Below are 12393 nucleotides of genomic sequence, written 5' to 3'. Positions count from 1 at the left end.
TTACTTTTAAACTTTTGGGATACATGAATTTAAGGCTGTATGTATTCTTTTAGCCACATCCTGTGCGTTTGCTACATTGTATCTTATTCAGTTCAGATTGGATTCTCAATTCTATTATTTACTGATCCATGGGTTTTTTGTTTAATAGGTAAATTAAGATCGAATTCTCTTACGTTTCTATCAGTTTTTTGTGCTGCTTCTATTAGCTCTTGAAACATGTATTAAAGTTAGGATTAGGGAATTATGTCTTTCTCCTTTGCTTGATATGTTTTAAATAGGTGCTGTTAGGTTGAGGAGGTTCCCTTTTACTGTTAGCTGATTGACTTTTTATCATGAAGGAATGTTGGATATTGTCAAATGTTTCTTCTGCCTTAGTTGAGAAGATCATGTGGTTATTTCTTTTAATCTCTTGATTCATTGTTTTACACTAATGGATTTTTGGACACTAATCAGCCTTGGCATTTTTAAAATAAATCTCATTTAGTTATGATATACAATTCCTTTTATATGAAGCTGAATTTGGTATGCTAGCGTTTTGTTGAGGATTTTTGCATCCAAGATGAAAGCTAAGCCTGCAGGATAGAGCAAGATATTATAAGGCTTATTTCACAACCCTCATTGTGTAGGTTGAGCTGAAAATCGGAGTGGTTAAAAGTTTTTGTAAGGATCAACTTCCAGATTCCCTTTCCAACCTTGGCAGAACTCTGAAGCTTTACTTTCTAAACTTGGGATCACATGTAGTTAAAAGCAGGAATGAGTGTTATAATGAGAAAAAGGAAATTAAGTGAAGGCATAGTGATTGAAAACCTTGTTTCCTTTCCCCTTGTTGGAGCCAAGAATGCTGGCAGTCAGGATTATACCCACGGGAGAAAAAGATTGACACAAAGTTTGGTTTGTGCTCAATTCACTTTCAAGTGAAGTTACTCATGCATAAAGAGAATTTTTTTTTTTAAGATTTTGTTTATTTATTCATGAGAGACACACAGAGATAGCCAGAGGGAGAATCAGGCTCCTGATGCAGCACTTGATCTCAGGATCCCGGGATCATGACTTGAGCCAAAGGCAGACACTCAACCACTGAACCACTCAGGTACCCAATGCATGAAGATATTGATATTTTAATCAGCATTTTAGGTGCCCTAGTCTTTAGTTGACATCCCAAAATCACCAACCATTTGAGAAAAACCTCTAACATCTAAGACGGAGATGAAAACATACATGCAAGAAAGAGTACTACAAGCAACAGACAATGTAGGGAGCAGAAGAAAAAGCACAAAAACTACCCCCAAACAGAATAAAGTAAAAACTAGCTAAACAAGCAAAATCTATGATCTGTGAGATCAGAGAGTGGAAAACTAGAAAGATTTGGAACAAAAAGATTAATCTATACCTAACATGCATATGACAAAAGTCTCACATAATAACCAAATTCCTTTCTGTAACCCGCAAGGCACTCTAAGATCTGGCTCCCTCTTCCTTCACATCGCCCTCTTTGCTCACTCTGCACCCACACTCTGGCCTCCTTGCTTAGAATGTGATAGATGCATTTCTACACAGATGGAGCCTTTGCTCAGCCTCTTCCCAGTGTCTGAAATATTTGCTCCTTCATCTCTCTCAGGCTTTTCTTTAAATGTCATCCCCCTGAAGCCTGCTCGGGATACCTCCATGTAGATCATAACATTCTTCACCTTGGCCTCCAGTACCCCATATTTTACTTGATATTCTTCCCAAAGCCCTATCACCTTTTTTTTTTTTTTTTTTAAGATTTTATTTATTCATGAGAGACACAGAGAGAGAGAAAGAGAGGCAGAGACACAGGCAGAGGGAGAAGCAGGCTCCATGCAGGGAGCCTGACATGTGGACTCGATCCTGGGTCTCTAGGATCAGGCCCTGGACTGAAGCTAGCGCTAAACCGCCGAGCCACCGGGGCTGCCCACCCTATCACCTTCTAATATACTATATAACTTACCTATTTTTTATATTGTCAAGAACATAAGCTAACCATAAGGAGGGAATATTGTCTGTTTTGTTTGTGCATTCAATGTATATTAAAAAGTGCCTGGCACGTAGTAGGTGACAGTAAATATTTGTTGTTTAGTGATCTCCATGCCTAACCATGGGCCGAGAATATTCAGAAAGACCATTCAATTTCTGGTATGGTTGCTAGCAATTGGAGGAGCAGCTTAGATCCTTCCACCCTTTCCATTACTCACTCAGTCTCCCTGAAAAAATGATATTAACTCTTAGATGACCATTGTATTCCCAATTATATTTCACTAGCCACAGACCTACGTCTGGTCCCTGCTCTAGACATTAAAATAGAGCATCTTGCTATTTGCAACCTGGAGAAAGCAAAGGAGCATGGGACAGAACAGCTTTTACTGGGAAAATATGTGTGACCATGGTATGTGTATATGTTAAATGTATAGATGTATACAAATTTAACATTTTATAGTAGGAAAAACTAAGGGAGAATTGAAATCAGAGTTAGAAGTAGGGTTAGTGAAAAAGTCAATTATTAGGTTATATGATGGAGGTCTTATAAAGCTATTTGTGTATAAAGTACTTTGTATAGCAATCTAATGCTTGTGAATTCCTTTAACAAAGTGACTGCCAAAACTTTATATCTTTAATTAACATTAGTTTGTGGTAATATTAGAAATTAAATTTGAAAGTTTAGATTAATAGCATTTCACTATTCTAAACTAAAGTCATTTCACTAAAGTTTTTTTTTTTTTTTTTAACTCAGGTCATTTTAAGTTCCATGATAAAAGAATGTGAACAAAAAGTAGAGAACAAGACTGTCCAAGAGCCTCAAGGGTAAGACATTAATTCTATTTGTAAGGCTTCATATTAACCTAATTTCTCTATCTAAATTTTCTATAGATGGGTATGGTGTTATTGTTGCCTTGTAGTCATTTATTTGGAAGGCAAGAAAATTATTTAAATAATTGGCTATCAGCACTGGGTGTTATTCTGTATGTTGGTAAATTGAACACCAATAAAAAATAAATTTATTATAAAAAAATAAAAATAATTGGCTATCAGATGCTAGTTTATAAATCATCTGCATCAGAATTCTCTGGGGAATTTTAAATTTAGATCTCTACCCATGCGCTGTGTTGTCCTCTCAGCAATCTGATTCAGCCTAGGGATCTGTAGGTTTAAAAGCTTAAAGACCATGTGATAGGTAGCTGGATTTGAGAATCACTAGTCAAAATAGTTTCTTAGAAATTTGTGATAGGAATTATAAGGCATAATTTGATTCATTGCATAAAAGATTGTAAACTTGTGAATGTTCTATATACATGCTCCTAACCAAACTAACTAGAATTCAAAGATTCAGTGAAGTCAAAATATAAGCATAGATGTGAAAGAGTAAAGTTGGGCATTGAGGAGAGGAAGTAATTTACAAATAGACTCTTTGTACTCCTGGCTCTTGTTGATGTAGCCTTGAGCAGTTAATCTTAAATAGACTCTGTTAGGCATAAAAAGCTCAAAGGTTTTTCCTTTATAAAGCTGACTACTAGGAATAAGTATCTTATCAGGCTAGTACCCAGACACACACACACTTACCCCTTCACACCACCAGCCTCCCTTACACACACGTACACATATAGTTTTTTACTTTTTTATACTGTGTGTCAGAGCCCTTTCTTAAGCCTCCTGGAATGGTAGGAACTCTCCTACCATTGTAATCATGGAAAGTTAAAACAGTAAAAATACTTTGATAGGCTTTAACTCTGAACATATAACCCATAAACACCAAAGCAAACACTTGTGTTCATTTGTTGTACATTTAAGTGTTAAGATTATTTGGTGCCTTATCAGTTGAACATATAAAAAGTTTGGGGACAAAATTAAGAATTATATGTGAAATACATTCTAAATGAAATTTTAATTAATTACCATGCAGAAATTGAAAGAAAAATATCTTTATAACTTCCTTTAAAAAAGCTTATAATCCTATTTTTCCCATGTTATTCAAATCTTCTATATTGTTATTTTTTTTAACTTTTAGATAATTTCAAATAAGCACAAAATAAATAATGTAGTAAATTCCCATGTGCTCACCACTCAGCTTCAATAACTATCAACTCAGTCAATTTTATGTCATCCATCCCCTTCCTATATGCTAGTATGTATCCTTAAGAGACAAGTGCTCTTTTTTAAAACATAAACATCATGTCATTATCACACCGAAATAACAAACTTATTATCAGTTATCTGATCTGTGTTCAAATTTTGAATTGTTTTATAAAAGTCATTAGTGATTTGTATTTTTTTCCTTACAGTCTATTTCTTTGAGTCAAATCCAGAGTTCCATACATTGCAGTTAGTTGACATGTCTCTTAAGTCTCTTCTAATCAATAAATTCCCCATCTATCTCATTTTTTTCTTTATGTACTTACTGAAGAAATTGAATCTTTGTTCTGTGGAGGTTCCCACAGTCTAAGTTTGGTTGATTACATTTCTCTCTCATTGTTTTAATATGTTCCTCTGTATTTCCTATAAATTTCGTGGTTGGGTCTAGATCTAGAGACTTCATCACATTCAGGGCATGTTTGTTGATTTTGCAAGGCTGTTTCATAGAAGGAGGTGTGTTTCCATCATGAGGGAGACAATGTCTACTTGTTTTTTTTGGTGATACTAACATGTGTTAATGATCAATACCTAGCTCCACTGATTCATTAAGTATTACTAAATACATTACTCTAATTCTACCATTCCCTTTTCATTTGTGAGCTAGAGTAGTTCAGGGAAAAAACCTTCCCCCCTATGTACTAAAGTTACCCGGTGATACAGCAGTTGTTTACAGTAAAAGCAAGGTAAATGTTCAGTTCTTTCTCTTATCACATTTTCTAAAATAATGAATTGATTCACCCTCTGATGGTGACTAGTTAGATGTTTTGTTCAAGTATCGTTAACTCATGTATTTTCAAATATTTGATATAATTCAGTGCATTGTTCTTTTGATGCCAAAAATATCCCATCTGTGTCCATTGCAAGGCTTTTCAAATTAACATCCTAAGTCCTTTTGACAGTAATTTGTAAGATGAAATGGTATGGAGGAAAAGAGAACTACTCTAGGATGTAAATATTTTAAAGATGTTAAGAGGTTCTACAAATTCGGAATCAAGAAATGGCAACTGGTTTGATAAGAGTTACAAAAGAAAGATCTGAGATTTCCTTGAAAACTTGCAGGAAGAAAACAGTATTACCTCACAAGGCAACCCTTTCATTTTTAACAATTCTATTTTTTACAAATTACTCTTTTACCCTGAGTTAAAGTCTCCTTTCCTATAATGTTTCCTCTCTAAAATAGGTTTCATCATCTGGCAGAGAGATGGGAGAGCGTTACAGACTCCTTTTAAACTGATAAAAATATAAATTTTCTCTTCAGAAAAAAATACTGTAATGTAGTGGTTCTTTGTTGGAAAGCTTTGTGTAAAATAGATACCTGGGTTCTTTACACCATATGGAAAGAATCAGAATAACTGGGGTTAGGCCAAGGCATCTGTATTTTCAGTAAATTTTCCAGGTGATTGTGATGTATCCCAGTAGAGCTATACAAATATATACAGCTATGCAGATATATATTTCTGTCTAATTTTTTACATGTAACATTGGTATCTGTTAAAGCTTCTGAATCTTCTCTTCTCCAGACTGAACGTCCCAAACTCTTTAACATCATTGTTGCCCTCTGCTTAGAATATCATTAAAACTCAAGAATTATCTGACCCATATATCCTGGTTTTCTCAAACTAAGATCAGACTTCCCTTTTAGCTTACAGTATTGTTCTACAGAAAGAAAAGTACTGTAAACTTAGAACATTAAGGAAAGGTATTAGAGAAAATCTAGGACTTGAACTGGGATTTAAAGGATGTTAGGCACCAAATAGAGAGAAAGAAGTTAAAAATGTTTTGAACACTAAACTTGGCAAACGTAACTCAAGGGAGTCTAGAAATTGAGCAGTAATGGTTGGTTAAAACACATACACCAGAATTAGATTGCTGTGTTTCTTGAATGCCAAGCGTACTATCTTGTATGTAGTAAATAGCCATTGAAGATTTTTGAGAAGGGCTAGGCTATGAAGAAGTGATTATTTCAAGTTAATCTGCTTGTGCCAGGAAACCAGATCTAAGACTGTTGGAATAATTCAGTTGAAAGGTATTGTCAATGGAAATAAAAATAGTAGATGTTTCATAGAATAAAATCAGAGGATTTGATGACTGTTTTTTTTTCTTAAGTTTTATTTATTTGAGTAATATCTATGCCTAGTGTGGGGCTCCAATTCATGACCCCAAGACCAAGAGTCATGTGCTCTTCTGACTGAACCAGCCAGGCACTCCTGGTGATTGGTTTTACATAGAAAAGAGAAAACCATTATATTCAGTGATGGGCAGAGAGGAAGAAGGTAAAACGACTAACAAATAAGGAAAAATACTGGGGTCACCTAAGGGGTAGGAGGTGAAAAAAAGCTTGATGTTAGCTTATCTAACAAACAATAGTAATATGAGACTTTTCCCAAACTCCTTATTGAGATGATACTTGAAACTACAAGAGAAAGTTTCAACAGTAAGTTTTGTAATTGAAGAACCAAGAGCCAAATGCTGAATCTTATGGAGGATTACTTTGTAGGAAGAGAAAAGGCAGCAGAAGACAAGTAGTCAGAGACAAGGGAGTGGCCAGGTTGGTGTACTGGGTGAAGAGCTGTGGGAAGAAGAGATTTTCAAGATGCTAGTCATGGTCTGGCATTTAATTTAGTAATTCACAGCACACACCTTTAGGGACTACAGAAAAGCAGAAGTTCCTGGTGGTAGTGTGTGCTTCATCTGTAGTTTCCGTGGACATCTATCTGTTCCTGCACCTTTCCATTCACTGCCCATGACATGTTCAGACATGTTCTCTCCATTAGTCCTCAGAATATTTTGCAGTAGTAATTGCAATCTGTCTTTTTCAGTTTAGGAAATTGAATCAGAGTAATCTAAAGCATATAGGCCAAACCCACAGACCAGTAAACTGGATTTATTGTTGGATCACTGAAAAATTGTACTTGATCCATATTCTATTTGGTATTATGATGAATTAGCAATCTTTAGAAGGTATTTAAATTGTATTTATTCCCTCTAGAGAAGGTTGTTCAAAAAAGAAAGAAGTAATGGATTTTAAATTGTTGATTGAAACTAAAATTGTTGATTGAAACTAATTCGTGTGGCACTTGAGGACATTCTTCCTCACCCTCCCAAAAGTAATATGTCATAGGATTGTTATCAGCACAGTATAAAAACCTCACTGTGATTCAATTTACTTATTTGTGAAAATAGGGATAATATCTATCTTCCAGGGATGCTGTAAGAATTAAGTGAAATGATAATAAGAATAACTACTAATACAGCATGCTATTAGATGCCTGCCACTGCTAATAAGCACTGTACACTTGTATAATTCCTAATAGACCTATGAGGTAGGTAATGGACTTGTCTCCGTTTTACAAATGAGGTTTACATTACAGATGAGATTAAATAACTTGCTCAGGGTCACGCAGGTGATAAATGACAGAGCCAAGATTCAGTCTCACTTGCTCTTAACCTCTATGCCATACTGCTTCCTTTAACATAAACGATGAACATAAAGCTCCTAACCTAGTATGGTACATAAAAACTCCTCTCCATAAATACTAGTTTCCCTTTTGTGATACCAGTTCAGAATGTATTTATTAACATCATACTACTGAAGAAATGAAAAAATGGATATCTTAGTTAAAAATTGCTTTACTTGAATTTTAAAATTTCTTTCCTAGCTCAATGTCAATTGCTGCAAGCTTAGTGAGTGAAGACACAAAGACCAAGTTTTTGAACAAAATGGGCCAGTTGACAACATCAGGTGCCATGTTGGCCAATGTGTTTCAGAGAAAGAAGTAAAAGCAGGAAGGAAGCCCCCAGTAAACACTAAGAAGGACCTCAGCAGACTGGTTCCTTGTACTTGAAGTACTTGCCTTTTTTATTTCCTTGTTTTATGTTCTTGCATTATAATTTTATCCTAACCTCCAAAGATATTTGCACTGCTTTTGATTATTGCTGTATATCTGTTAATTTTGAAGTTATAACTGTGGTGATAGAAAATTGAGTTTATAGTCTGTACCAAGTCCCTCTTCTATGTTCTTGTCTTTCAGAATAATTTTTTATATATATATATATATATATATAGTGAAGAGGGTTTTTTTTTTTAATTTTTGGATGGGATATTAGCAAATATCTGTATTATACACTAAGCTATTACAATGGTACTTAAAATAATGTAAATTTGAAGTCATTGTTATAAAGTAATAAAAGTGGAGATTACTTAAGTATTTAAATTATGAAAGAATAATGCAGACTTTTTATTGTTTCTTAACTGACTAGAAAGAGCCACCAGCATTACTCTGTGCCTTTTGGACTTCAGTTTGTGTGTCTGTAGGAGTTGTGTGCATTCCATTCACACAGTATTTTATAATGCTGTGATGAATTTGAGTTACAGATCCTACAGTAAGTAGATTATAATGAAACATTCTACATTTCAGAGCTCTCATGAATATTCTTTAAGTGCTATTCAAACCTCCCCAGCACTTACATGCATAAAATGGACTTACCTGAGGAAAGACAGCACATAAACACGGGGAGTGGTAACCAAGGTGAATTTTACAAACTGATTTGTAGTAGATTTAAATACTTCAAAAATAGATGTAAGTAAGAAGAGCTAATAATTGTGAAATTCTTTCCCAAATTTAAATACATAGGAAAATGTGGTTTGAATTTGAAATTTAACACTTATTTATGTAAAATATTTTATTTAAGATATTTTCTAAATGATTTTAATTTCAGAAATTATCTTTTCATTCTGTGTATAACAGAGAAGTACCGAAAAGCGAAGGATATTTGGGGGCTGCTTTTTTCCCTCTAAACTAAAAATGACATTAGCTAAATTATTATTGGTTAGTTAACACCTTGTCCCTTTAAGTCAGTGACTATTCTTGTGTTTGATATATATTACATAGTCTTAAGTCAGTGTACAGTTCCACTGGAATTTGACAGTTGTCTATAAAGTAAACTTGAAGTAGAGAAGAGTGGTACTGGACATAGAAGGGGTGATTGGTTTGAGGGGTTAATGTGAGGCCTTTTTGAAAAATGAATATTTTGATAAAGAGAATTCTTGTTTGAGCACAGTGGATGCACATAGGTGATTCTGATGTTTGTTGTATAAACTGGTTTCATACACTTGGGATATAGTTGGATTACATTCACTTCCTGGGAAAGCTAGCTTACCACACATTCAAAATTATAAAATAAGTTGCCATAAACAAAGCCATTTAAAAGGTTCATTCTGAAATTATTTCTTTTGACTATAGTGACATAATTGTTAAAATGAACTAGTCTTTCAGAAACTGTTGGATTCTAGGCATTCCTGAGAAATTGAAAGTGGCTACCTTTCATGTCAAAAATGTTGATCTATTATAAATAAAATGTTTTTGCATACTTGTTTTTGTTTTGTTTCTGGCTATGTGTATTTATTTTCATTCTGAAACACTATATATTCTATATCCAAGCAAAAGGAAATGAGAAAGAATGTATTCATTAAAATGTACTGTTATTTAGGGAATAATAATCTATATACTTAGTTTACTTTTACTAAAAAAAAGATTGTTGCTATAAAATGAATATATTTCAGAGGCAGGTCAAAGAAAGTGTTAATGTCTCTCATTTGCTTTGAAATACAGTAGAATAAGTATATTCGTTACCAGATAAATACATAATTTTTATTGTGATAATTTTTACCAATTCGTGAATCCATTTATCTAAATGCTTGCAGTTCCTTTAAAAGGCAGCAGCTGGGATCCCTGGGTGGCGCAGCGGTTTGGCGCCTGCCTTTGGCCCAGGGCGCGATCCTGGAGACTCAGGATCGAATCCCACGTCGGGCTCCCGGTGCATGGAGCCTGCTTCTCCCTCTGCCTGTGTCTCTGCCTCTCTCTCTCTCTCTCTCTATCATAAATAAATAAAAAATTAAAAAAAATAAAATAAATAAAATAAAAAAATAAAAGGCAGCAGCTAATAAGATATACAATATATTTCAAGGGAATCTCCCTTATTATGCTGTTAAGTATATCAATGTCAGTAAGACTTCACATTTATTTTCACAGTGATTTTTAAGGTAAACTATAGATTCTTTAAAGACAAGACAGACTAATGACGTTAATCGCTGGGACTGAATGTGCAGATCATAAAACTCCCATACACTCTCTTTGAACAGAAATAAAAACTGTAAAAAAAAAAAAAAAAGAAATAAAAACTGTACAGGTTTAAGTATTTAGCTTAACAAAAAACTAACCTAAAGTATTGAAAGGCTTTTTGAAATTATGCCTGTGTTTCTAAAGCAAACCCAGAAATGCCATAGTTAGCAATTTTGCTGAATTACTTCAAGAACAATGCTTGAATGGCAGCAGTATCTTAACTTTACACATGGGTGTCCTTGAAATTCATTTGTTCGCATCAGTAATCTTTTGAATGATTACTTTGCTAAACATCAAACGGACTTACAACCTGAATGAAATTGTAAGTAATTTTAATGGAATGTCAATTCAAGTTGCTATCAAATTTGTTTTTCTTAATAGGAAAATAAAATAGTCTCTGATAAAGTTTGGAGAGGTAAAGTGGCTTATGTATTGAATTGTCTTGACATGATCCCAGTTTTTAAGATAACTTATTTTAGACTATTTGAACTTTAAGGACAGAACTTTTTGTAGACACCACCTTCTTGATCTTTGAACTGTGAGAGCTAGCTACAGTGAACATTTTGTGCTAATTACCAATTCCTTAACTATTTTTTATATAAAGAATGTATGTTCAAAGAGTTTTGTAATTAGCAATTCTAATCCCTAAAATTCTCCAGATTGGCTAGGTAACAAAATTCCAACTTTGTGTTAGATGTTCACTCTTTTATAAGCAAACTGAAATAAATTTAGCTTTTCACATGAATAGATACAGGTTTGAAAGTTCTAATGTGACTTTACAGGGTGCTTGTTTTCATTACTATTTTATTTCAGTACATTTTAAAAATAATAGATTAAAGATATTTGCTGCTAATAAAAAATAATGTCTCTGGTAGATTTCTGCATCTTAGTAAAATAATTGGATTTTAGCCTATTTTCACACTATAAATAGATACTCTACCTGCATTTGGTCTGTGTAATTTACATGCCAGTCACAATCTCTGAGTGGCACATCATTCATATTTTCCCATCAGAACTAACTATAGGAAACTTTGTTTTGATTGCCTTCTTTATAGTTTACTTTGTTTGCATGTTTAAGAAAAATCTTAAAATTTCCTGTTCACTATAAGGCCACACCAATCACAAAGGTACATGACAGTTAATGCAAACTTAACACAATATAAAAAGGTTTGTATTTTTTGGTAACATGAAAATAATTCCGAAGGTTCTGTGTGGGGACAGATATAAATTATTTGCTTTCCTTAAGAGTCTTCAGTAATAGCTGGAAAATTCTGCCCAAAACATATCTATAAGAGAGTATATTACTATTTTAATATCTTCTTATTATGTTAAAGACTAATCTATTATATTTATTTCAATTAGATCGTTACGTGAATAGGTTTCTTGAGGGACTTTAATGTAGTAAAATTTATGTTGTCTGTAAACTGGCATTTTGTGTTATATGTTATAGATACTAAATTTTTTGTTAGTGATGCTATTTAGGATTATCATTTGTTGATAGTCTACTTTTTAAAACTTTTTAGGGGCACCTGGGTGGCTCAGTTGGTTAAGCGGCTGCCTCTGCTCAGGTCATGATCTCCAGGTCTGGGATTGAGCCCCTTGTCAGACCTCCAGCTCAGCAGGCAGTCTGCTTCTCCCTGTCCCTCTGCCTCTCCCAGCCTCTCCACTCCTGCTTTCTCTCTCTCTCTCTCAAATTAATAAATAAAATATTTTAAAAGATTAAATAAAAAAATTTTAAACTACTCTTACAGGAAAATCAACCCCCTTTTTAATTGTTGGCATTTGCAACCTGAGATATTTTTAGGATATGCATTTTCAATGAGGCTGAAAATGTTATAAGCATCCTATGTAACATGTACATTGCTAAGTAAATCTAATGATTTCTCGTTGACTTTACAGTTTTATAGATACTTTATCTTCATTTCTGACAACTACTTGACAATTACTTAAATTTTTAGCTTCCTCTGTTCATAAATCTCCTTGTCATGTATTAAATGTTGAACCTATGGTGATGCTTTTCATAATGTAAATCATTTCCTAATTTCCTTTTTATATGAATTTTATAAATATAGTTCCCTTTCTAGCAAATTCTTTTTTGTCTTTACCATCAAAATGCATGGAAATA

At 33.7% G+C, this 12393-nt stretch overlaps 1 protein-coding gene across 7 annotated transcripts in view; it reads left to right on the top strand.

Annotated features, from left to right (window-relative positions):
• RELCH (RAB11 binding and LisH domain, coiled-coil and HEAT repeat containing) overlaps positions 1-12393 on the top strand; it is a 110436-nt gene that overhangs the window by 96461 nt on the left and 1582 nt on the right. For 6 of the 7 annotated variants that reach the window (XM_025422114.3, XM_025422111.3, XM_025422110.3 and 3 more), the window contains 2 exons: positions 2750-2820; positions 7806-9516. In XM_025422114.3, the coding sequence (XP_025277899.3) occupies positions 2750-2820; positions 7806-7926 (192 nt within the window). In that variant the 3' untranslated portion in view covers positions 7927-9516. Of the gene's footprint in view, positions 1-2749; positions 2821-7805; positions 9517-12393 lie in introns of those variants that run through there. The other variant, XM_025422112.3, reaches the window with a different exon arrangement.

Source organism: Canis lupus, chromosome 1 (genome assembly GCF_003254725.2).
Source record: "Canis lupus dingo isolate Sandy chromosome 1, ASM325472v2, whole genome shotgun sequence".
Lineage (NCBI taxonomy): Eukaryota > Metazoa > Chordata > Mammalia > Carnivora > Canidae > Canis > Canis lupus.
This window is presented reverse-complemented; position numbering and strand designations above follow the sequence as displayed.